At 38.9% G+C, this 27452-nt stretch overlaps 1 protein-coding gene across 1 annotated transcript; it reads right to left on the reverse strand.

Moving 5' to 3' along the window:
* Nucleotides 1–1729: 1729 nt before the first annotated feature.
* lepr (leptin receptor) lies at nt 1730–27452 on the reverse strand. The gene is made up of 20 exons (XM_037697928.1): nt 27439–27452; nt 26579–26631; nt 24524–24751; nt 22501–22612; nt 21867–22051; nt 18853–19001; nt 18639–18780; nt 13199–13359; nt 13018–13117; nt 12755–12854; nt 11579–11793; nt 10615–10760; nt 9512–9665; nt 9343–9425; nt 8953–9166; nt 6209–6409; nt 6027–6110; nt 5841–5934; nt 5459–5534; nt 1730–2852 (listed from the first exon to the last, which is right to left on the reverse strand). The coding sequence occupies exons 1-20, from the start codon at nt 27450–27452 to the stop codon at nt 1956–1958; spliced, it is 3408 nt and encodes a 1135-aa protein (XP_037553856.1). The 3' UTR covers nt 1730–1955.

Consider the following 27452-nt stretch of genomic DNA (forward strand, 5'->3'; position numbering starts at 1 on the left):
TTCTATATAACCATATCTGAACCTCACTGTTCATCAGACTTCAGTGATTTTACAGTTTCCTCTGAGCCAAAGGCAGCAGCACTTCTCATCATGACCTTTTATGGCAAACACAAGAGGGGAAAGAAACAACCTGGAACTCATGACGTCACAGAAGCCATGGCCCACTGAACTCCATCAGTGGTGTTTCTCTGACTCCTTGTGGCTGCAAAATGCAAATACAACATCCAAGTTATTTGATTTATTAGCTGGAAGTTGGAGTTCAACAGCCTGTGTGTGTTAATAAAATGAACAACACATCAGTGTAAGAACTGTGTAAAAATACAGCAAAAACAATATTTGTTTCAGTAAATGTTTTCTTTAATAACTTCATAGTCTGTAAAATTATATTTATATATATAATTTGGTGAAAGCATTGATACTAAAGTTTTGTTTTTTGCCTCAAATGTACCTTTTGTATAAAATAGCTAAAGACAAGTTATAGCTTACTAATAATTAGAGAACGAGCATTTTCTGCTACAATAAATTGTGAAGTCTGAGTGATTACAGAAATATGCTGATGAAGCTAAAACTTGGTTGATAAAGCTAATGGCAGCAGAATACTGGCTAAAAGCTACATGATGCAAAACACTAGCTATATGCTGCAAGTAGCAGGACAGTAGCTAAAAGGTAAAAGTAGCATAAGAAGATAACAGAGCAGGTTTGCTGAAGCAGATTTCAAAGAGAACAACGGTTTTGAGGGAATTGAAAAGATCTCAATGTACAGTAATGCTTTGGGAATTACTTTTTTATTTTTTAACTAAAATTAGATTTTTTTTTTAAAGTATAAAACTTCCCAAAAACAAAAGTCTGAGCTAATGTGTTCATGGACAAAAAGCTAAAATTGCACAAAGTATGCTACAAAGTATGTAATTAAATCATCAAAACGTGTGAAAAATGAACAGGAAGTGTACGTGCCAGTAATACATCAGTCTTTGCATCACACACCACACAATTTCACAAGAAATACTTTATTACCATGAAAAATAGACAAAAACTCTCAATAAACAATAACAATTTTCATATTTACTATAGTTTCAATGATTTCTTTTTATATTCTGAAAACATTCTTTTAGTCGTTTCTTTCCAGAAGAAAGCAGTTTACATTTTTATGTCTGACCACAGACAAAAATATCACATTTATTACAAACTGAAACAAAACACAAACTACATTACAACCAGAGCTTGAGTCAACAGGTGTGTGAGTGGGTATAGAAGTTAACACACACAAGCTGCCAATGAATGTCGTGAATAAATCATCCACAGAACCTCCTGTAGCCACGCAACATCTGCAGCTGGTTCCATTTAGACACAGCTTCAAAGCAAGTCTCGGGTTTTTCTCGACTTCAGTGTCCAGCAGAGGAACCCAAAATCTGCAGACTGTGACTTTTCTCGTGTCGTCTTCCTTTTCTTTCAGCACCCGTTTTATTTTTACAACAGAAAGATGTTCATCAACGTTAAAGCAAATGATTCAGTTTAAAAATGTACACAATGACTGACTATATGCAGGATGTCTGAAACCAGCAGATATCAGTCCTTTTTGTTCCTTTACTAAAAACCCAAACTCCAACTTTTTCAACTTGTCTGCTGATCTCTTGACTTTTTTATTTCTTTTTCTTTTAGCATCAATCACAAATATTAAACAGCTGCTGGGTCACAGTGGAATCTGGAATTGAAAGCTGACTAAAAAGGAGAGAAAACCATCCATGAAGGGTGTCCTCTTGACATCTTTTCTTGCAGAACACAATAGCAGCGCTGGTAGTTTTCCTCTTACATTCACAGTTGAGTTATTTTTAACTTATTATTTTGATTTTTTCATTTTCAGCTCCAGAAATCTCAATGTCTTATGAGAACAAATGATCTGCAAAAGCACGACTTTGTCCACAGCACAATGGTAATGAAGCACATTTAAACCAGAGTTAGGGCTGGCTCTCTTGTGTTTGGAAAAGTCTCGTGCACGCAGCCGTTCTGTACTGAGGCAGGTACAGTGAAGAGAAACCACAAGTCGACGCCGACAGCAGCTGGCTGCTTTGACTCAGATCTTCTGGACTGAGCAGAGGATAGTCCTCTCTGTTCAGAACGTTTTTAAGAAGCTCCGCTTTTGTCTCCTCCTCTCTCTCCTCGTCTTCCTCCTCACTCCCCTCATCCTCCGTTGAGTATTTCATTTCTAGATAACACAAGTGCTTCTCCTGCTGCGCTGCCCCTTCGTCCTCTTGCTCTGATGTTTCAGAAACCTCCTCCACGGAGTTGTAGGAGCAGGAACGTCTTGGATCATCCACCTCGGCACCGGGACAGCTGTCCAGCTCCCATAGAGCCCCGGCAACAGATTCAGAAATGTCCGAGTTGTTGGCAGAGAAGTTTCCCTCGTCGCTCAGGCTGCTCCTGCTGCCGACCCTGAAGTGGAGATCGTCGGGCTGGTGCTCCTGCTTCGCATCAGAGAGCAGCACTTTGGAATATGTGACTGAAGACTGTGCAGAGCTGTGAGTGTCGGCTGGAATGTGAGCCACGATGGGATCAATTGGTTGTAATTCATCTAAGCTTTGGGTTGACGTAGTTGAAGCATTCAGAGTAATCGCCAGGGATCCAGATCCACTGAGGAGCGTCTCACTTGCTTCAGTCTGTTCAACGTTGGGATCGAACCATGGCAGAAAGGAGGTGTCTGAGGCTGCAGGGTTAGGAGTCAGGGGCCTCGAGGTTTGGATTAAGGCCTTTGTCAGAACTTTGTCTATAATGATAACTTTAGATATATCTTCAGAGGGCAGCGGCAGGGCTAGGAGACCCTCTGGAGAGTGGAACAGCTGCTCGAAGGTGTCCACCTGGAGACAAAACAAATCCATGTCAGATAAGAAACTCCAGATTTAACCTGATCTGAATATGACGGGTGATGCTCTGGAACGATCAGAGCAACAGTAAGTGTGGGGGGTAGAACATGCTACCTCTCAACAACCTAGCTTCAGCTTATATTTGAGATCTTATTGTTCCATATGTTCCTAACAGAGCACTTCGCTCTCTGACTGCAGGCTTACTCACGGTTCCTAGAGTTTCCAAAAGCAGAATGGGAGGAAGAACGTTCAGTTATGAGGCTCCTCTCTTGTAGAACCAACTTCCAGTTTCTGTCTGTGAGGCTGACATGTTGTCCAGTTTTAAGACTGGGCTTAAGACTTTCCTTTTTGATAAATCCTATAGTTATGGTTGGCTTGTTATGCTGCCTTAAGCTTTGACTACTAGAGGACACATTGACCTCATTTACTTAAATGAATAGTTAAAATTGAATAGTCCTCATTTGATACTATTTCTGTCTTAACATGTGATTCTTGACCTGCCATTGTGTATCTGTTCCTCTCAAACCCAGCCGGTCGAAGCAGATGGACGCCTGTCCTGAGCCTGGTTCTGCTAAAAGTTTCTTCCTCATGAAAGTTTGTCCTTTCCACTGTCGCCTTCAAGCTTGCTCTAGATAAGAGTTCTTCTATGGAGTTAAATTCAAAGCAGTCTGCTCCTCAGATAAATAGTGTTAAATTATTATTTTTATATAAAAATGTTTCTGTCTGCTTATTAGTTTATATATGGATGTTTCTGTTCAGTGCCTGAGACGACTTCTGTTGTGACTTGGCGCTTTATAAATAAACTGAACTGAAACTGAATTTAGAAAATTAATCTTTTTGTTTTTAATTTGAAAAGCAGAAGTTTTGTAGCTTTATTACAAAAACTTCTAATAAAACAAAGTTTTGTGCAAAAGTATGTTGTGTAAATAAAACAGTTCAACACATTTAAAAAAGAGTTTTGTGGCGTTTGTGTTAATTTTTTTTTTTTTTCTTCTGTTAAACACTTAGTTTTCTGTGTTTTCATTGTATGTAATCATTTTTCTGTACAATTATATTTTGGGCCTGCTATGTTTATTTTTTCTTGATTAGATTTCTTGGTTTGTTGCTTTTAAGACTGGGTTTTATCATCCAATTATGTTTCCCTTAATTTCCCTTTGCTGCTTTGCCACTCACACCTGAGGTTAATCTGCAATCTCTCAGCTGCTCTCACTTAATAATCAACTCCCCCAGAATAAATTGTGCTCATTCATACCTTCTCCCTTATCTGATCTTCATTGTGTTATTCAGTTTGTACTGCCTGAATGTTTTTTTTTTTTTGTTGTTGTTTTTTTGTAGTTTCTGCTCGCCCTCATTTGAATTTATTTAAGAATAAATCCGACTTCTCCACCTTTCCTGCCATTTTAGGTCCTCTGTCACCGTGCGACTTATCCCAAAATGTGCCATTTAGAGTCGTGCTGGGTTAAAATCTGGATTAGACTGATTAAAATATTTTAGCATTAAGATTAAAAACAATTGCAACAATAGATGAATGAGTTCCAGTGATGGGTCCAATGGCTCAGAGCTGGATTGTCACAATAAAAGTCCCAAAAGTCAGAAAAAGTGAACTGCACCAAATGAACCGGTTACGAAAAAGAAAAAAGCTGCAAGATCCATCACTAATGTTTATTAAATTATTCAAATATGCATCTTTGTCTTTGAAAGTGTCAGCTTTTATGTTTTATTTTATTTTTTCATGGGTCAAAGAAGTAAACAAGTTGTGGATTCAGGGGGGGAGTTTCATTGTCACTGACGTTAAGTCCAAGCAAATCTCTATAACAAGATTTTGTGTTGGTTTGTATTCTGCTGACAGCTAAACAAATGAGATGGTGTTAATTAGTGAGCTTTTCAGAGGAGCTGGTGGCAGATTGATCAATCAGAGCCAGTCGGGTCAGCTCGCTGCTTGGCCATTATTTCCATTCTTAGGCTTTTCTAGTCAACCATAGGGACACCAGGAAACCATGAGAGGTTTCTCTTTTGGTTTCACACAACTCATGCTGTTGTGGACCAAGATATGACGTTTCCCTTCAACAGCCTTTAACTGAATTAATTTTCGGAAATTTAAAATTAATCATTTATCAGATTAGCTCAAAACAAATATGCTGCTTTATGGATCATTTTTTATTTTATAGATTTATATTTTATTTATCTTTATTCCTCCTTTTCTCCATGCTGGTATTGTCATTTTTCAATTGAGTTCCGGGCCCATTGATCTTCTGGTGGTGGCCCTGACTCACCAAAGCAGAACTTTCTCTGTGTGTCACCATGTCGTCCTAATTATCTTATATAACTGAGATAAAGAGGATATAATATTAGATAATAAAATAATTAAAACATGACCTTTTCCTGATTTGTTTATGCTTGTAGTTTTTTCTTGGAAGAGCCAAACCTGTTTTTAAACCTATGATGTAGGACTGAAATACTGAGATTTTATCTTCTGATTCTAATAAAGTAAAATAATTTCTCCTTTTCTAACCATGAGGGGGCTCTGCAGGTTTTTACTCCAAATCAATAAGCAGTGATTTTCTTTTCTTTATTTTTTTATAATTTTTTGTTTTATTTACCATTTTGAAGTTGCGTCCTTTGGCCCACGAACATTTGTTGGGATTGGGAACATCCTTCCATATAAACCTTTTCATTCTGGAAATGAAACAAATACATAAATGCATATCATTGCAACAGTTCTTTTCAGTTTCATTCTCTTGCCTGACCTCCTCACCTCCAATCAATGAGCATTAAGTGTAATTACACCCCTGCGACCCGTTAAATGTCACATTTCTAATTTTTCATGAATAGAAATGGCACATCAGAGATTACCGTCATTAATCATTTCATACAGACAGCTGCATGAGAAACTAACTCTATTCACACTATGCTCTACAATTAGTACAAAACAAAATGTCAAATTTAGGAATAAAATAAAAAAAATATGAAAATAATACTTACTGGTTTTGTGAGAGAACCAGCGTGATAAACACAACGATGCAGAGGAAGCTGATGAACATCACCAACATGTAGGCAGCATGTTCTCCTCTTGTTGCTGTTTTCAAAGGAAAATACACATCAGATGTTGAATTACACTGATTATGCTCACACTTATTATTGTCATCGGCAGTGACAGACAAAATATACCTAAAGTGAACATCGGCTCTCCTTCTCCATCTGCAAACACGGGGTACAAGTAGAAACCGTACTCCTCCGAGCTAAAAAAATCACCTTTAACAACACATCAGAATGACAATGGGTCAGTTTGGCTAAGAATGTTAGAAATTTAAATTAAATTAAGGAAAAATAATGAGCAGAATATGTTTTACCTCTCAAGAGTCTGTGCTCAGCGTAAGGCAGTCTGGCCCACATTTGTTGTCTGAGGCCAAAGTCTTCAGAGTCCTGCTGGCTTGTTGGGGACCATTGAACCACCACAGAGACGGGGACAGAGCTGACGTCCAACAGGCTCCAGGACAGAGACACACAGGTGCTGTTCACAACCGAAACATGGAAGGAACGCAGACAGCGACCTGCAGCAAGAACAGAAACGCATCACACAGTTTGCAAAAAGTTAGGTTAGAGCTCATGATCTGGTAACTACAAACGCATATTCAATAATTTCAGTGACATAATAATGAAATTATGGCATCTCCGGCAGCAAAATGTTCTGTAAGGTTATCTTTTATATATATACTTTGTATAAAAAAACATAGTTTCATAGGAATAAAGTCCTATTGGCCATGTTCTCTGAAAATGAGCAGATATTGTAATTTTTCTAAGAAAGCCATGTTCATCTCTGTTTATGTGTACTGTCTGAATCATGAGTAATTTGAAAAGTACACATAAACATACCTCACATACAGGGCACGTTAATTTAGCCTCGTTGTTAGTATTCGGTGCACTTAGACTCTCACCATTAATGCTAATGGCACCTGTGCCTCAATCAGGGCTTTTTATGAGGTCTGCTGAGGCTAGTGCTGATGCTTAAATGGGATGTTTGTGTTCCATAATGCATGTTTCCATCATGTGTTATAAGGCAGGTGGATGTAAACTGGTCGGGTACTAATTGATGATACGATAAAAACAACTCTTGTGGTTGATAAAACCTGAAACTATCAGCCTTGAACTGATGTGCCCAAAATGTTTCATGAAAACAAACAAGAGAGAAACAATATCCTTACAAAGGTTTAAATTATCAGCTTCCTGAACATGTTTGGTTCATTTGTATTTCTCAGAAGTTTGCAATGAAGCACCGAACACTAACTACCATGTTGGGCTTCTGCCTGTAATCACTGTCATTGATTCTTTATTGGAAGCTTTAACTGGTTTTACTGAATGACTGAGTTTCTCCACCAAACAATAACAGTGTTTCTGATTTTAGATCAAACATCTTTACAGGACCTTAACGCCTGCAGTAAAAGCTGCAAGACCAACTTACTTATGAGCTGCAGAGAATTTCAGATCCATTTTACTGTATTTTCCACCGTAAAAGTCATACCGCCATATAAGTCGTATCAGTCCAAAAAAGTCTAATAAAGTGGAAAAAAACATAAATTCATTCAAACTTTATTTAAATAAGTCGCTTCACCGTATAAGTTGCATCTATTATGCATCACTGCTGATGCATCATGTATGTTATGCGTCACCGCTGGCCACCCGGAAACGAGGGCCGGTATTGTGTCAAAAATTGATTGGCTGCCAAAATGGCGGCCGCCAGAGCGTGCGCGGAAGGACTTTAACAGAGAATTTAAGAAGATTAACACTTAAAAACAATTATTTGTTTTCTCGAAATTATTGCAAAGGTGTTTCTCAATTGAACCTTTTCTTAATAAATGCACTTTAACGGTCAAATCAGCTGCATTTCATAAATCGATTTGTGATTGCGGGAGCGCACAGATGGAGGACTCGCCGTGCATTTCTTTGAAATTTAACAAGATAACCACCTAAAAACAATTATTTGTTTGCTCGACTTTATAGCAAAGGTGTGTCTCAGTTGAACTTTTACTTAATAAATGCACTTTGATGGTCAAATCAGCTACATTTCATCTTGGCGGCGCAGTGAAATGCAGCTGATTTAACGTCTGCTCCAGGCGTTCCAGAGCAAGATGAAGGTGGCTTGGTATGGCAAGACAAGTGTCTCATTAATAGCCACTTTTACCTACACTTGGCTTGCCGTAAGGCTCGAGGTCCCTCTAACAGCTGAAAATGTTAATGTTCAATGTTTTTCATGTCAGAATGAATGAAATAATCAGATCTCAGCCAAAAATTGGATTATAAATATGGGGGGAAAAGTATATTAGTCCAGCACGGTGGCGCAACTGGTAGAGCTGCTGCCTCTCAGCGAGCAGGTTCCCGGTTCAAATCCCAGTCAGGGGCCTTTCTGGGTGGAATTTGCATGTTCTCTCCGTGCATGTGTGGGTTTTCTCTGGGTACTCCAGTTTCCTCCCACAGACCAAAAACATGCATGTTAGGCTGATTGGTAACTCTAAATTGTCCCTAGGTGTGAGTGAGAGAGTGAATGGTTGTTTGTCTCGTTTGTCTCTATGTGTCCCTGTGATGGACTTGCGACCCGTCCAGGGTGTACCCCGCCCCTCGCACAGTGATAGCTGGACATGGGCACCGGCGACCCCCGTGACCCGAAATGGAAGAAGCGGGTAAAAGATAATGGATGGATGGATGGATGATTATAAATTAATTTTGGACGTTGTGTTTACAAACCATGAATTCCACAGCCCATTTTAGAACTCTCTCAGAATTTTAGTTTTTAATAAATTATTAATTAATTCTACAAAACGATTAAACATTGAAGGCTTTTGATATTCATGCCTTTAAAACACTCCTTTAAAAACACAAAGAAGCAGCCTAATATATTATTTGAGAGTATACTCAGAGCATTAACTCATTTGTTTATTATTTGAATGTCTGCAGTTCCAGTGTAATGATGACTAAATATTTTCCTCAGGAACAGGTCCAGATCCCAGCTCTGAGGTCAGAGCCTCTAACTATTGTGTGCTAAGTAGATTCATTTCCTCGGAGCCTGCTCCAGCTTCCTGTTGGATTCCTCCTTGCTTACGTTTGGGTTGTTTCTCCAGTGTCATGTTCGTGTTGCTGCTGGAGCTCCCCAGGCTGTTGTAGGCTTCCACAGAAACCGTCTGGAGCTCCTGGTTCCACTCGAAGCTGTAGGAGGACACCAGATCGATCGTCTTCCTCACCACAGAGCCATTCCAGATCTGGTGCTGAACAATAAATCCATCCACACAGTAGGAGTTCCCAGATTCTGAGAAATGCTGGAAAACAAAATCAAAGACAAAGTGTTATTAGTTATAGCTCACAGTATCAGAATGTCATGGGTGATGCCAGGAGGTGCTCAATGGTGGAAGATGTTTGTGCTCATCAACAATTTGTGCCCAAAAACAAGATCAAATAATTTTTATTTTTAAACTTAAATATTTTCCTTTTTTACCTCAAATAACAGAGTGATGTTAGACGTGTTTCTGTGGGGATCATCTGCACGAAATCTCCAGAAATCAGGTCCACGATCAGGAGCTGCAGTGGAGAACGTGATGAAAATAATGTGTATCTTCAAAAAGCAGAAGGTTTTGAAAGTTTATATGGGGAGAAAATGGGTGTACCTCGGCTGTTTTGAGTTGTGGAGTTGACAGAGTCACTCCATTCACTCCAGTAGCCGGCCCCGTTGATGTGCATGCAGCGCACTTGAACCACGTAAACCTGGCACGTGTTTGGTACTTTTACCTCCGCCCAGGGAACCCGCACCGGACTCTGGGCCTGCAGAAAGCATATCGAAACAGCTCAACATCAAATTCATTATTTTAAAGGAATGACTGTTGTGATACAGATCAAGATAAAAAAAATAAAGGCCTTGCATTCCTTGAAGGAACATCCTCCACCGTATTTCATGCCACTGTTTAAAAATAAGATCATCTTACACTGAGACATGATAACGTTGTAGCCATTTTGGTCAAACCTTGAAAATATCCATGTAAAATCCTAGAAAATGCACTTAAAGTATATGGTAATAATAATAGTTGATGTCCAAATAGTTAATATTTTCAGCTAGTACCACATCAATTAAGTCAGTATCGGTAATTTCACAGAGTTACAGCCTTTTCAGTGTTTGTTAATGCTAGTTCTTTGTGAAAGATGTATTAAATCAAGTTCTTGGCCCTTTGAACATCCATCCACCAAGTTTCATGAAAGTTAATTTGATTTTTGCCTTAGCTCTGACCTTGGCAGAAGCAAAATTGTAATTTTGCGCTCCTGTTTGTCTAAACACTTTTGTTCACAAAAGTTCAGTGCAAGAGGAAATAATTTTTGTTTTACAATTTTCAGGATTTTTGTGTGAAAATTGGCAAAAGAACAGTTAGATACGCCCTCAAATTCCAGGAAAACTTAACAAACTGGACTGAAACTGGGTGTCGTTAATTTGATAAAAACTAATGAGCTGGAAAAAAAAGTCATTGTGTTATTATTTAGAAAAAATGACACATTAAAATTATTTTAATTTTGCTCGTTCAGGCTCAATCAGAAACTGAGCATTCTGGAAATATTACTCCCAGAATAATGTATTTTTTTAAATAAAGCAGCAACAATCAGTATCATTTCTATTAAAATTTATATTTAGGAGGGAATTTGGTAGCACTTGCTTTGAAGAAGCATCAATACAAACAGCTGATCGGTGGAGACTTGTGATGGGTAAACTGTGTGACGCGCTCACCTTCCACTTCTCTATCACACTGAGCGAGTGGTACCGAAACTGACACTGGAGACCCTCGATCGGCAGAGACGGAGGCTCCCATGTGACCATCAGGACCCCGCTGCTCCGGCTCACCGCCCACACTTTGGTGGGGGTGTGAGGTTTTACTGCAGGTTGGGCGAGGACAAACACAGAAACTCAGTGCGTCATAAAAATTCTGGAAATCTTTACCATGTGTGGAGAAATTTTGCAGTTGCTGTAGAACATCCAGAATAAAACTCATGAAGAAGTGTTCTTTTCAGTTGTGTAAAAATTAAAAATCAATGTTTTTAATTAATTTAAATGTTTGACTATATCATGTACTTTTATTCACTGTATATCTTTGATCATTTAAACATTTTATAATAAGCTTCACATTTTTATGATCATGTTCAATCATCTCATCTATATCCTGATGCTCAATAATCCAGGTAGAAAAATCTAAAAAAGTTACATCTGATTTAAATCAGATGTAACTTTTTTTAGATCTCATCTATAGCTACCGTCCATTGTTTTGGGAATTGGAAAATCAAAAGCGACCTACAGCGTATGATTCATTTTATAGCAATAACACCAGAATTAGTCTTTCTTCTGTAGATTATAGTTCTTGTTCACACTGTTGAAAGTAATACGGCTTTATTTCAGTGAGTTCTGTTGTAACATTTGAAACAACAAATGAAATCCTTGATCTTAAAGTTGCTTTTTTTTTAGTTTGGTAATTGATCAGATTTGCTGCCTTTTTTTTTTTTTCGTTATATACCAAATCTTCCTAAAATTTAATGCTAATAAACAAGTTATGTTCTTTAAAAATATTATCATATTTTAAAAGTGCATACAATGTAATTTTTCACTTTAAGTATCCTTGACTTTCAAGTGAAGTTAGTTAAAAGTCTGCCTGAATGAGGTAAGTTAGTTAAAAACATAATAATTCACATGTCTTGCTCACCATGATCTATAGGTGACAGGTAGATGGGTTTGGACCTGACTGGACCCAGATGGGATGGGACTTCAAGCCACAGTTTGTAGCAGTTCATCCTCAGAGGGTGGATGGTGCAAACTTTCTGTTTGGAGGTCACCTGCATGCAGGGGGGTCCCATCGTGCCCACGTTCTCACCCACTCGCTCTTTTTCCTCCATCACGTCACACTGCAGATCTGCCCACCTGAGCGAAAACAAAATAAAAACAATGAAGTCAGGTAATTTTGGCTTAATCAATGTTGTTCTCTCAGTTTAACAAAGTGGAATTAAATGAGTTTATTTTAGTGTAAACCAGCTCTGTCTCCCTTTCTTGTTTTAGTTTTTAACAATGGTCGCCATCTGCCATGACAAAGATTTTTTTGTTTGTACTGTGTGTTTGTGTGTCGTTGCAAAATCTTGCTCCTGCAAAGACATCATGTGTGTGGGGGGGATGGAGGTGGGGGACTACAACAAAGGACGTCGTTGTTGCTTAAGCAGGTGTTTTCCATTAGTCTTTGTCTGTGGGCAGTTTTACCAAACTACCAGCACCAAAGTGCTTCAAGATATTGAACTAAAACGTTACAGGTGTGAAAATTAAGTTCAATAAAATCACAAAACGTCAATGTGGAAACAACTCTTACAGTCTTATTAACTCTTTTATGCTCCTGCTATGTCCACAATATGACATTCATAACATGAGCTTTCCGTTTCTACTTTTTACCATCGAGGTGTGATCATGCGAGACGTCCCTACAGCAGGTTGTTCGAGCAAAATAGATTTAAACAAGCAAAACGGAGGAGGAAAAAACAAAAGGCAGCTCAAATATATCAGAAGAAACAGCACAGTTATTGTTATTTAACCCTAAAAGTGTCATTCTATCAGTACGTGGAGCATTTATTAGTTTGTCTCTGGATGATTTAAGTGAGGATATTTATTCTTTCAGGGATGCCAAACAAGCTGATGACACCAAGATAGAGTTTACAGAGAAGCACAGAGTTGCGCAAACGTATTTCCAGGATGTGTCTGGAACAGTGTATTCTGTTGAGTCCATGCTTTTGGCACACTGAGTCCTAATTGTTTGCTCAGGATTTTCTCAATATCACATATAAACACACTTCACAACAGAAACATAACTATAATATAATGAAGAAAAACATCTGCTTTACTTGTATTTGAATTGGAGTTTAGTCCACTCATCTTTCTTCCATCTGCAGTCCATAGCATCAATGTCACCGTTGGTAACACAGGTTATATCAATGAACCCTCCTGAAACACAGAGAAAAGTGCAGACGTTTACGAGTGAAAAGAAACTTTCCTTCACTTAGTTCTGGTGTAGTTGGAATGTGCTGGTCAAGTCCCTTAAACTGAAAATGAATTATGTTTTACTTGTCTTTATAGGGTTTGCATTAGGCGGCGCAACAAATCTCACCTTCTACAAATATCTGGCTGTAAGAATGGCTCCAGTTCTGTGTGCACCTCAGCAGGTCATATATGCCCGTGGCTGAAGCACGGACTGTGACCTGGCTGACCTGGGTTAATAGAAGGGTAAATATTTGTATCCTTTCTTTTCTTTAAAATTTAAAATAAATGTTTTTCTTTTTTTCTTTTACCCATTCGTTGACTGGGTGGTACTGGCTGCGATCAAGCAGATGTGTGTAGTTGAGGATCCACGTGGCTGTGCTGGCGTTGATGCTGCGGTCGTTGAATACACAGTACAACGTGACAGTCTCCCCCGATCGGGCTACCACTTTCTCAGGGATGTAGCTCACAGCTGCGCACGGGGGGGAAAAAAATCAACAGTGATAAAAAAAAAATGGTTTTGATAATAAGCATGTCTCTTACATTGTGCACATCATTCTCTTCCATCGTGCACTTCAGAAGAGAGGACATGTTCTGAAGCTGCACAAATGTCTCCTTCAGTAAAGGACATTTGCAGAATAAACATCAGACTCATTCTCATCAATTGACAGGCTCATCCAGACTGTTTCACAAAAGAGAAACTTCAAGGATTTTGAAAACTTTTGTTTTGTTTCATACATGATGTGGAACTGAGCAGCACATTGACGATGTCATTCAAGTACAGTCGTACAGTACACAACAATTTTATTTATAAAGCACTTTATAAAAAACCACACTGTTGGTCAAAGTGCTGTACACTGATAAAAGAAAAAAGTAAACCACTAAAATTCTAAATGCATAAAAGTTCTAGCAAACATAAAAATAATAAAATCAATTAAGGATACAAGGATTTTTTTATTGTCATTCTCATCACATGCGGTACATGAGGTGGAACGAAGCTATGTACACAGGGTCCCAGTTCCATCCAACAAAAATACAAACTGTAAAGAAAAACACTATAAAGATCCGAGTCATGAACTAAGAATACACAAGACTAAGAATACACTAAGCACCAATAGTACAAAAAATATGTAGAAAAAATATGATTTTTGTCATAAAAGTATGTTATTCAAAGTGTTTAGCATAAATTTGCTGTTTATGTGTAATGCCATAATAAATGTATTTGTACAGTTTAAAATGGCCTCTGTTTTACACAGTGTGGTGGGTTGCCAGTTGGGCTTTTTTGGGGCTTGTTTTCATAGAGCTGATTGCTTGTTTCTATCGCTAGATCTGGCAACACGGAGCATGTTGAGGGGCATTAAGAGCATAACAGACTACAATTGCAGAGGTGCATAATGCCCTCGGGACCCCTCACTGCCCGATGCTCTTAACAGATTTTATGCCTGCTTTGAAGACCCACATAGACCACCCAGCACCAGACTCACCTCACCACCTGGAGCAGAAGGCCTCCTTATATTTTTGCTATTTTTGAGTGTAACTGGGACCTTGAGTACACAATTTCATGCCACCTCCAGTACCACAGGTGATACAACTGACAATAAAGTCATCTTGAACCTTGAATCTTGAAAATTCATGAAAACAAGAATAAAACAATAAACGTCTCTGAGTAAAAAGTCCATCCATCCATTATCTTTTACCCGCTTCTTCCTTTTCTGGTCACGGGGGTCACTGGTGCCCATATCCTGCCATCAATGTGTGAGAGGCAGGGGACACCCTGAACAGGTCGCAAGTCCATCACAGGGACACAGAGACAAACAACCATTCACTCTCTCACTCACACCTAGAGACAATTTAGAGTTACCAATCAGCCTAACATTTTTTGTCTGTGGGAGGAAATGGGAGTACCCGGAGAAAACCCACGCATGCACAGAGAGAACATGCAAACTCCACCCAGAAAGGCCCCCGGCCAGGATTTGAACCATGGCGGCCTTCTCGCTGAGAGGCGGCAGCTCTACCAACTGTACCACCGTGCTTCCCGAGTTAAAAGTCAAAGAGGAAAAAAGTATTTTAAGAGAATATTTAAAAACAGGAAGTGAGTCGGCCTGTCTGATGTGCAAAGTCAGCTCATTCCACAGATTAGGGGCAGTGACTGAAAACGCTCGGTCTCCTCTTTAACCTTCTCTTTAACTTTGGGACAACCAACATCGATTGATCTACCAACCTAAGTGAGCAACCCTGAATGCTCAAATTCTCCAGGTAGTCTCATGGTCCACTGTGTCAAAGGCAGCTGTTAGGTCACAGTGTTGCCATCAGTGCAGTTACAACATGTGCTCTCAGACTGAACTTGGCAAAAAGGCCTTTTCCTTCTCAGCCCCTGCAACCTGGAACACCTTACAACAGGAACTGAAGTTATCCACCTTGATTTCTTCAAGGGGTTTGAAACATTTGATCATGTCAATGGAAAAATCAAGGCAGATATGTTCTTGTTGTTAGTATTTCACCCTGTTTTACGGCACCCTGATTTATTGTTTTATGCACTACTCTTGTTTTAACTGCATTTTTACTATAGTTTATTGTAATTGTTTACTGTTATTGTTGTCTGTACTTTATATGTTCTGTCTGGAACAGGTCCATCTTGTAAATGAGTCCTCCTGGTTCAATGAGACTAGCCTGTATAAATAAAGGTTGAATGAAGAAATGACTTTATGGCTTAAAGAAATAATAGTTTTAAAAAAACCTCAACAATGCCACCTCACTGTGGCGAGTTTTAAAACCAGACAGGGACAGCTCATCAAGTTTTTCTATTTTACTGTAAGTATAAATCAGCTGGCCATAAAACATTTTCTCCAGACAGGAAGAGGATATTTGAGATTGGACAAAAATGTGCAATTACAGTGGAGTCTTGGCCAGGCTTTTTAATCAGTGGTGTCACCACTGCATGCTTAAAACTCACAAGTCTATTTGCCAAGCTGCCATTTATAATCTTAGACATATAGAAGACTCGGTGGGACAAAACTAAAAATATGAGGTGGAATTGGATCATTTGGAGACCGTGAAGGCTTCATGCAACGAGTGATCTCTTTTAAAGAAGGCAGAGTGATAAACTCAAACTGATTAAAAACAGCAATGTGACAGAGATGGAGGGAGTCATAGGAAGGAGGGCTAATGAGGGTGCTAATGCTTGCAACCTTGTTAATAAAAAAAGTTGTGTATTGTATGGGTTTAGTTGTGTATTTTGTCTCCACAGTATTTGTGTGGGTTTTGTTGTTGACTAAAAGTTGAATATACTTAGATATGGAGGGTTATTCCCTGTCTGGCTCCATAACAGTAAAAAGCAGTTTATGTTTGAACAGCAGACTGATGCAGAACTTGTAAGCATAGCTTTGTAAAAGCAACTCTTTGCTTTATTTGGAGTACCACCTTCAAATGGTCTCCTCTTTTGCATAATAAGATTCTTCTTGCACCCCTAACGGTTTCTGTTTTTTCATGCTCAAAGCTTTGGCAATCTGTTTACGTGCTCAATATTTCCACGGGTTGAATCCACTTCCTTTCTCATTTGTGTGATGCAGTCATTTTAGTTACTGTTCAACATGGATCTGGCGTCAAGTTACATTTAGAGACTTTTTGTTTTTTGTGTCTATTGTTGGAAGAAGCAACGTACAGACCTGAAGAGAAGCATAGTCTAACACATATCGCCTACTTTAACTATGCTTTCCTGCATGTGTTTGTCAGTTGCATGTGCTCCACAGCAGGCGGATATTTTCCAACTTCCTGTTTTGGATCAACTTTTATTTATTTTTTATTTTTACATTCTTCCTGCAGGAGTCATACACGTGACCTAAAAATAACCTGAACACTTACAGTAAAGAGCACAAGAAACTAGTAGACGCTCTGCTCAGATATGACACTCTGGATGCCAAAGTGATCCAGATGGTTCTTGAAGGAACATCTCTGGACCACTTGATAAGACTTTCTAGTTGTACAAATAAGAAACTACAACTAAGTACAGGTTTTCTTATTTATATGTATTCATAATGTAAAGATTACAATGAAATGATCACCCCTTCATCTGATTGTTTTTGTGACGTTTCAGTGTCTCCTCTCTGGTGTAACTCAGTTCATTTGTTGTTGGTTAACAAAGGTCCGGAGAAGAGTTAGCATTAAGTTTAGCTGTTTTTGTTAGATTTTCGTAGTTGTGCATCATAAATATGTTTGTTCATATTGTGAGCTGGATATCTTGAAAAATAAGTGAGGTACTGGCTTCCATTTTGGTGTGTGGTTGCATCTAGGTGTGAGAAAACTGGGTTACCATGTCAAAATCCAAGATAACTTTACTGCATGTACAGTGCTGTTTTTGTTGATGCTGTCTCACCAGAGAACCCATGTAAGATAAAATTTAAATCTCAACAGGACTTTTGCTTAAAGAGCATAACAAAATATAATACACCAAAAACAATAGCTATAAATAATGAATAATAATGAAAATGAACAACGTATCTGCATGTAACCAATGCATTTTTATTTCAATCTGTCTAAACTGGCAAAAAAAAAAAAAAAAAAACTTTTATGAAGGATTCTAAATATGTCACCAATTCCTTACAGTCTGTCTGTTAGCAAAACGTTTCATGAACTACCAGGTGTATTATAGTGAAGCTCTTGGAAAGTAACAATTTATGCACAGTGTTGGATAAACATCTGCAACTGATCTTTCAAAATCAATCCAAATTAATGTGGCCACCAAACAAACTTGGCTTTAGGAAATCCAAAACTGTCTATAATTCAGTGAATTTATAGATAGTGAGCTCAAATTTGGAGTGATCGTAGCTAAAAGTCACTTCCAATACTCTGAGCACTAACAGATCACAAGTTATTTCTTTAAATCTATATTATTGAAGACAGTAGGCACCTTGATTAGAAGAAGAATGCTTTTAAAGCTGGGTGTCAATCGTGGCAGGGATTGGCAAAAAGCTTCAGAAAAGCAAGTGAACGTTGTTTATTTGGATGGTTACTGTGTCCCAGTGGATGGTTCTGCAGCAGGCGGCAGCTGGACTTGAAACATTAAGAGTCTACTTTCTGCTAACGGCGTGCTCAGGCTGTCGGTCCAAAAACCAGAGCCCTAAATCAAGCTTAGGCCACGAGGTATCAGGAGAATTGCTACAGTTGTCTCTGGTCTCCCCTACCACTTTAACTTAATTATAGGGCATGTTCCTGGCATGCAAGGTCAGCTGTGATTCAGTTCCATCCATCCATCCATTATCTTTACCCGTTTATTCCATTTTGGGTCACGGGGGTTGCTGGTGCCCATGTCCAGCAATCACTGTGCGAGGGGCGGGGTACACACTGGACGGGTCGCAAGTCCATCACAGGGCCACATAGAGACAAACGAGACAAACAACCATTCACTCTCTCACTCACACCTAGGGACAATTTAGAGTTACCAATCAGCCTAACATGCATGTTTTTGGACTGTGGGAGGAAACCGGAGTACCCAGAGAAAACCCACGCATGCACGGAGAGAACATGCAAACTCCACCCAGAAGGCCCCTGGACCGGGGTTTGAACCAGGGACCTACTCACTGAGAGGCAGCAGCTCTGTGATTCAGTTCCTCTTTTATAAATATCAGGTACCAATCATCACATGATCATAAGTTGCTCTCCACAGGTTTTTGTCAAGGTATTGGCTTTAAAGATGAGCTAAGGTTTGTACTAAGAAGGTACTGGTTACCATAAAAGAAATAAAGTTGTTCTTACTGTCCAAGAAGATGTGGTAAGGCTCGCTCCACCCGCTCCACAATGGAGGCTCATCCAGGCTGGCACAACGGGCCTGGATGGTGTAGTCAATGTTGGGTTTCAGAACCAGAGAAAATCTGGTTTCTTCAACCACAGACTCCACCTGGAGACGGAGGACAAAAATTAACGCTAACATGTACAAGCACCACTTGATTTCTAACAGGTGAGGACTCACCAGCCAGTCCGAGTGAGTGGTGTTGGAGGAATATCGGACTTCATATCTCAGTGGATCAGCGCCAAAGTCTAAAGGGTCTTCCCAGCTGAGGATCAGTTCTGCATCAATGGTCTGAATGTGTGACAGGCTGAATGGTGGATTTGGTTTTACTGTTGAAAAAGAAAGTTTATGATGTTGATAACATCATAAAAGAATCAAAATGCTCTGATTGTTTTTTCAGCTTGATTGATTTTCAAAGTGATTTATTAATTTGACTATTGGCTATTTATAACCAGCCAGGACTCATACACTTAAAGAATAGGACTAATAATCTTGTTTCCTCATGTCAGCAGTAAACTTTACCTCATTCTAACTACTGACTTCAGATCAACCTCTTTAAAAACAGGACACGTGCAGTCATATCAATTTAATTTTTTTGAATTTCAAAAGTTTTTAGATGTGTTTACAGTCATTCATCTGTTGACAATGATCACACAAGACATTTTACCATCAGACTCAATGTTGGCACTTGGATGCTGATTTTGCTTCTCGTACTATAGAATCATTAACTGGGTAAAATTTGCATGTGCACACGTAGTAAATGTTCATCTCTGTGGTAAATGGCACTAAATGGCACTAATAGTCATTTCAACTGGATATTTTATGACGCAAAAAGTAAAGATGGAAAAATCTGCCTCAAGCATTGTTCACAGCTAACCACCTGTTTCCATGGCAACATTACGCATCTTGCTCAGAGGCACAATGGGAGGAAAGATTATGCTTTTCCATAACCGGTGAAGTGGAAAAACAATAACAAAATATAACAAAATTAGCTTTAGTGTTTGCATGTTTTCTTGTAAGTTTTAAACATAAGATGACTTGATGTTTACGCTTCTTGCATGTCATACAGTAGTTTTAATTAATAAAAGTAAATGTGGTTTTGCATTGTTTCAACGGAGTATAACACTACATTACTAATGACATAGCATATAGGGCAACATTATTATGATTATTTATAACTATTATTTAGGTGAAATATCTTCAATAATAAGTAAAACTACATTTTTCAATACTGAACATTACTGCTAACAGAGTATTTGCAAAAACATGAAAATAAAGCTTTAAACATAAACTAGCTTTTGATGTTGAACAATAATAAACCTGCTCTTGTGGTTTTTAGTATTCTCTTTCAGTAGATGATAAATGCAGCAAGAATCAATCTATTATATATTTTAGGTCCTGGTTTAAAATTATTTATGCTTTCACAAGCACAGTTTGAACCTTTTCTTCAGTATTTTGATTTACTGCAAAATGGTTTTAACACCTAAATGTTTCATCTTATAAGATGACAATAATTGTGGGCAGCACGGTGGTGCAGTTGGTAGAGCTGCTGCCTTTCAGTACGGAGAGGTTGCCTCGGTTGAAATCCTGGTCTGGGGGCCTTTCTGGGTGGAGTTTGCATGTTCTCTCCGTGCATGTGTGGGTTTTCTCCGGGTACTCCAGTTTCCTCCCACAGACCAAAAACATGCACATTAGACTGATTGGTAACTCTAAATTGTCCCTAGGTGTGAGTGAGAGTGTGAATGATTGTTTGTCTCATTTGTCTCTATGTGTCCCTGTGATGGACTGGAGACATGTCCAGGGTGTCAAACGCCTCTCGCACAGTGATAGCTGGATATGGGCACCAGTGACCCCTGTGACCCCAAAAGGAAGAAGTGGGTAAAGATAGTGGATGGATGGATGGATGGATGGATGGATGGATGGATGGATGGATGGATGGATGGATGGATGGACTGACAATTATTGTTGTGTGTGTAAGATCCTGAATGGAAATAAATTTTGTAAGAAATGTAGTGAATCAGAAGGAAAATATAGTTATGTTAATATAATACCTAGATTTGAATCCACAACAACCATGTGTGACTGAATGTGATTGTACATAAACAAAATAAAAAAATATAGTGTGTGGATGCGTCAATCAAAACATCCAATCTAAAAAAAAAAATGATATCGTAAAGCATCAAATATCAACAAGACTGAAACAGTAAAATATGACTTTCATTTTGTTTTTCTCTCCCATTAACCAGAGCGAACTGTCTGAACAAAGAGCACGTAAAGTCCTTGTGTATCACTGTGGAGATCTCACAGCTTCACTGACAATCCCCCCGCGCACGCACGCACACACACACACACACACACACACACACACACACACACACACACACACACACACACACACACACACACACACACACACGCACACACACAGTGCTGTGGCTCCATGTTTGTATTCCTCTCACGTCTGCCAGTCACAGCTGAACTCGGTCCTCTAACCTTATCTGTCCACATTCATCACTTTAAGGGTGAACGTTCCAATGAAAAGAATTACTCGTCTAAACACTGAGGACTTCTGCATCATCAGCATGCAGAGCTTAATGTAATCTTTAGGGTCCTTAACCTTTGGAGAGAGAAAAAACGATGAATGCTGGTAACTCAGTTTTTGATCTCTGACCATAAAGAACATAAAATATGAATTTAAAACATTTTCCAGCTTCTCATCTGTTCTCTTTCTTACAATTCAGAATCTTAAGGAAGTCAGTGAAGTTGCTCAACCAACGTATGTTGGCCTTTGGTTTTATTGGAAGGCGAGCACCAAAGAGTCTTAATTTTAAATCTTTGTTTTTTTTTTACTAATCTGAGAACCAACAAAGTTAAACAATGAAGATCTGCTTCTTTTTGCTGCCTCTTCATAAATATTTATATTCCAATCACAAAGTAATTTATAAAACTTACCACAGAGGTACAACATATTTCTCAGTAAATGTGAGTTAAAGCTGCTTCTTAGTCGTTGAGGCTGAACTAAATTATACACTGAAATAAATCGTGAAAATCTTTTGTGTATCAAGAGTTTATCTTTCCTCCTCCACATCTGCCTGCTATGACCAAAAGCTTTCAGTGTTTTCACCAGTTGTGAATCAATTTATTCAAAGATATTAATTATAAACAATGTTCTGTGCTTTTCTGGTTGTTCTCACCTGGTCTGGCAGGAATTCTGAGCAGAACTGGTGGAGCTGCAGCGCTGGAGATGTTGGCGGTCACCATGATGATAAAGCTTCTTGCAGAGTCCAAAGGAAATGAACATGAGAGAGAATGTTCTTCATCACAAACAACCAGACGGTCAGATGTGGAGTTGTTCCTCTCTGTGTCGTTGTCTGGAGACCTGGAAATGGATGAAAAATGTGTGTTTTTCTGAATCTGAGAAATAAAATGTGTGTTAAAATCCAACTACAGTATTAATTTGGGTCTAAATTGTGATACAAATGTTTAAAAATACAGAAAAAATTATATTAATTGAACATTTTAAATCTAGTGGACATTTATTTTTGCTGAATGTAAAATAAAATTCAAAAAAATAAATGATTCAATTTTTTATTCTGTTTATTTTTATGCTCACAGTATCTGAGAACAAAATAAGCAGTTTTATGTTAAACCCTGTTAATTGTGTGTTAGGTCTGTGCTGAACTGTTTTTATCATTCAAACAAAGTGAATGTTGCAGCCCACATCTTCTCCCCCGCTGATCAAAGTAAACAGGTGTTAACCCCCCAGTGAGCAGGCGGAAACACTCGGGCACTCGTTCATTCAACAGCAGAGCTCGAGTTTTTACTTACAGCCACTGGAAGCTGAGAGCCATGTGACCAGCATCCAGTTCTCCAGACTTCAGATCACAAGTTACATTTTCCCAGTTTTCACTAATTCTGCACAGTACGTCCAAACAGATGCCTGGTGAGAAAATGCATTTGCGTGTTAGTACATTGTGACCTCCTGCTGGAGGTTTCTCAGAAACCATCCCACGCTTAATATTATAAGAACTTAACAAAAAAAAAAAAAAAAAAAAGCTGCTTCAATGAAAATGTGAACATTTATCAGAGAAAACAAAGCTTTTTCTTTTAGTTTGGTTTCTATAAATTCCTCTGTGAGCGGAGTGGACATGAGCAATATGCAAAACTCTCATTTGAATATCTCCTGATGTTGCTGAGTGGAAACATCGTGCAGACCTTTAACCTCCCTCTTTAATTGTTGCACATGAAGCTCAGAGCTCTTGTGCATCGCAGCGTCTCACACGAGAACGTAAAGACAGAAATCCTCCTCACGCCCCCACATCTCCCAGTATCGTCCAACTGCCACCTTCATCACCTCAAGGACAATACGAGCAGTTTCATAATGATGATTCAGCTGGGCTGCCATGTGAACTCAGTCACCCTCGTACTTTCTACTGTTTGCAAACAATTAAAGAAGAAAACACAGTCAGATTAACTCTTTTAACTTAACTATGAAGGGCCCACCAGCTCAACTGTTGGAGGAACTTTGTTCAAACTTGAGTTAACTTTATTTAAGTTTATTTGTAGTGTTCAAAACCAACGTGAGTTAATTTAAATTCATTAAATTAGCACCTGAGGTGTCTTCAAACTGAAGCAAAAACCTTCATCTTATGCAAATATATCCAAAAAATAACTCTGAAATGAAGTTTGTTTTTTAAAAAATGGTTCTAAAAAGGTTTGTAAGCTCAATCATCCAGGTAGATAACAACATACAAAGGTTAAATTGTGTCATCTGGACCAGTTTCTTTAAGTGAGAAATGTTTCGTCCCCCATCCAGAGGACTTCATCAATCGTTGGCGGTCTGCCAACCATATCTATCCTCCACTGCTGTGTTTCAAGCCAACCTCCTGTTGGAATCTCAGAAGTAGGCTTTTAGCATGAGCAAACAGAGCAACAATCAATCATCATGTACAACAATCAAATGTTTTAGGCCAGATGACCAACTTGCTGCTCACAGAAACAGCCTGATGACAACCCAGGCCAATGGTTCGAACTTGTTGTGACACAAAACAAATTGTGCACGTGTTTCAAAATGCGGGTGGTCAAGGTCTGCAAGTCAAGTAAAACTTGTTTTCTGAAACTAAACAATGCTTGCAGCCAAAAGCTGTAAAACTTAACTGTTTAATGCATAAATTAAAAAGTTTTTTTAAAACACTTTTCAATGTTAATTTATCTTTTTAGCTTCTTTGACACTCAATCCACTTTTTTTTTTCTTCTTTTGGCTGCTCCCTTCTTCAGGGGTCGCCACAGTGAACTAACTGACACGAAGACTTGGGAATTGTTTCTACGCCGGATTTCCTTCCTGACACAACCACAGACCACCGAGCTACCACAGCCCTCTGTGTGGAGCAGAGCTGCTATCCAGGGTGCCATGGGGAGCAGATGGTGGGAGTTAAGGTCCTTGCTCAAGGGCCCAGAGTGAGAGAAATGAGGGTGGAGACAGGTGTGAGTGTTTCACCTTTCCCTCCCACATTTTGATGTTGATGATCCAGGGAGTTAAACTGGTGACCTTCTGATCACAGGCCCATCTTCTCTAACCTCTGCGCCACCACTCCCCCCACACTCAGCCCATATAATCTACCCAAGGAACTGTGGTGTACAAGGTTTTTACACAATTGTACATTTATTTAATCAGGCACTGCGAATCCTGTTGTCAGAACCAGATTTTTATCCTGTGAATTTAAGACATATTTTAAATTAATCATTTCTCATCCATCAACTCTTTGAGCAGCTCTTCATTAACCTGAATGGCAACAAGACTCAACAGGTTTGTTAGTACACCGACAGATACTTCTAAAACATAAACTCTTACCGCCAGAAGGCCTTCGAGGCTGAGATTCAATCGTTACGTTCCTGAAGTTGCAGTGAGAAGGGTGTAGGAGGTTTAATTTGGAGCGCTTTGTCTCTGGTGTGATTGAGTTGCCTCCCTCCTCACTGACAGAGGCAGGAGGTGAGTCACAGCACAGCTCATCCTGCCATGGGAGGTCCAGGATTCTTGGATAAAGAGAGGCTCCAGGCTCCGGCTCCAAACACCAAGCACCTGCACAAAGAGAGAGAAACTGGTTACTCACCAGTTACCAAGATAACTTTTTTATTTATTTATTCATTCATTTTAATGAATGATGTCAGCCAGCACAGTGACTCAGTTGGTAGAGCTGTTGCCTTTTAGTAAAAAGGTCACCGGTTCAAATCCTGGCCAGGGACCTTTCCAGGTGGAATTTGAATGTTCTCTCTGTACATGAGTGGGTTTTCTCCGGGTACTCCGGTTTCCTCCCAAAGACCAAAAACATGCATGTTAGGCTGATTGGTAACTCTAAATTGTCCCTAGGTGTGAGTGAGAGACTGAATGGTTGTTTGTCTCTATGTCCCTGTGATGGACTGGAGACGTGTCCAGGGTGTCCCCCACCTCTCGCACAGTGACAGCTGGACATGGGCACCAGTGACCCCCGCGACCCGGCAAGGAAGAAGCAGGTAAAGAGGATGGATGGATGGATGGATGGATGGATGGATGGATGGATGGATGGATGGATGGAATGTGCTGTCATTGACATCTGGCTGTCATCAGAATAATAAATAATAATTAGAAAAATAAAAATTTGAGCAGATAAAAAGGCAGAACATGAACCTATAGAATATCTGGCAGATGTCTAATGCAAACATCCTAATCTTTTTTTTTTTTTCATTAACATGAGCTAGAATATTGGTTAAAAATGTTAAATTTGTTTGTGCTTAAAGCAGAAATGAACTGCTTTGTGTTTTCATTCATTCAACCTTTATTCATGCATGTTAGTCTCATTGAGTCACGAGGACTCATTTACAAGAGAGACCTGTTTCAGGCAGATAACGTATAAAGTACAGGCAACAATTCGACAAAAAAGCAATTAAAATCAAATAAAAGAAGTTTATAAACACAGTCACATCAAGATGACAGTGTTGCAGTAAACATGCACATTGTCTTATCTTTAATTTAACAAGGAAAACATTTTGCCACCAGTTCATGTTGCAACAGCATCACCTCCACCATTCTAATCCAGAGTTTACCCATGAGTGTCTTGTTTCTATATAGTTGCAAAAAACATTTAAAATCAGTTTTAGAAATAAAATATTAACATAGAAAAGCTCATTTTATCTTAAGGCCAATAGATGAATGAACACAAACATTTCAGGTTATGGCATTATTGAACACGGTATTTTTCAGACTATAAGGTGCACTTAAAATCCTTTAATTTTCTCAAAAATCGACAGTGAGCCTTATAATCAGGTGTGCCTTATGTGTTAATTCTGGTTGTGCTTACTGACCTCGAACTGATATCATGTAGTTATTGTGAATGAGCAGAATAAAATTTGACATCTGACTGTTTTGTTTTGCTTAACGTGCCTTTTTATATGAAAACAGACCCTTTCATTGATATTGTGCCTTACAATCCAAAAAATACGGTATGTCAGATTAAAGCAATGAAAAGTCATGCTGGGACTGTTAAATAATGTAATTTCCTTTTTTCCCCCTGATAAATCAGCTGTAATAAGAATTTGTTAGTTCGGACTCCTGTACCCCACATGGGAGCAGCACCTAATGTTCAAAAAAAGCTACATCTATCAAAAAGCAAAATAAAGTATCCTACATTACAGGGGGTTCCAACCCTGGTCCTTGAGGAACACCATCCTGCATGTTTTAGTTGTTTCTCTGCTCCGACACACCTGATTTTAATTAATGGGTAATTGACAGGTTTCAGCAGAACACGAGGAAGTAATTACATCACTGAATCAGGTGTGCTGGAGCAGGGAAACAACTAAAACATGCAGGATGGTGTTCCTCAAGGACCAGAGTTGGGAACCACTAAGATGAAGCCGATGGGTTGAAACTCACCAGGCGATGTCAGGAAAACATGCATCAGAACTGACAAGATGACCAGCCAAACCCTGAGAAGACAAAGACGAGCAGAAAACACAGCGAGACGTCAAAACAGAGAAAATTAAATTAAACAGAGCTAGATATTGAAATATTAATCAAGGGGAGTACAATTACAAGTTACTCTAAAATAAAAGCACCAGTTTAAAGTTTTTCTTTTATTTGATTGGTGCAGATATGCTCTGAAAATCCAAGAACTGACTTGATTGGACTGGAAATGGGAGCAGGCACAACGGGTCACCCAACATCCGTACTTTATGACAAACAACAACGAGTTGGATGTCCAGGCTTTAATAAGCAAACTGAGAGCGGTTAAGGCAGCTGTGTGTCCCTGTAATCAATCAAATAACCCACACCCTTTACTCTAGGAGAGCTGCACAGATTCCTCAGTTATTGCAGCGATTCATAAACTTTGTGCTGCTGCAACACCAGTTGCAGGCCAGTAAGTCACATTAGGAGCTGCTTTCAGACGCAAACATGATCATATTTTCAGTCATTGCTGTTTTATTTGAACTGCCTGAGGATCAATGCTTAAATAGTTTACTTTAATTTTTATAAATCAACTTTTCTCAATGTGTGCTTCTCTCCACAATATTCACAAACGGTGCAAAGAAGGACTGCTGTACAAGATATTGTGATTGTTGGATGTTTAATAAGTTTATATTCATCAGGTTTCAGTGCAAATATTAGAATTTTTTTCAGCTTTTGCGCAAATGCTGAAAAAAATCCATGAGTTTTATGTGGCCCACCATTTAGTGAACGTAGTTTGACACCTCGGTATCAGAGGATTGGTTTCCAGGAATATCATTAATACTCACATTGTTGGGATCAT

The sequence above is a fragment of the Nematolebias whitei genome, chromosome 3 (assembly GCF_014905685.2).
Source record: "Nematolebias whitei isolate Nwh7 chromosome 3, NemWhi1, whole genome shotgun sequence".
Lineage (NCBI taxonomy): Eukaryota > Metazoa > Chordata > Actinopteri > Cyprinodontiformes > Rivulidae > Nematolebias > Nematolebias whitei.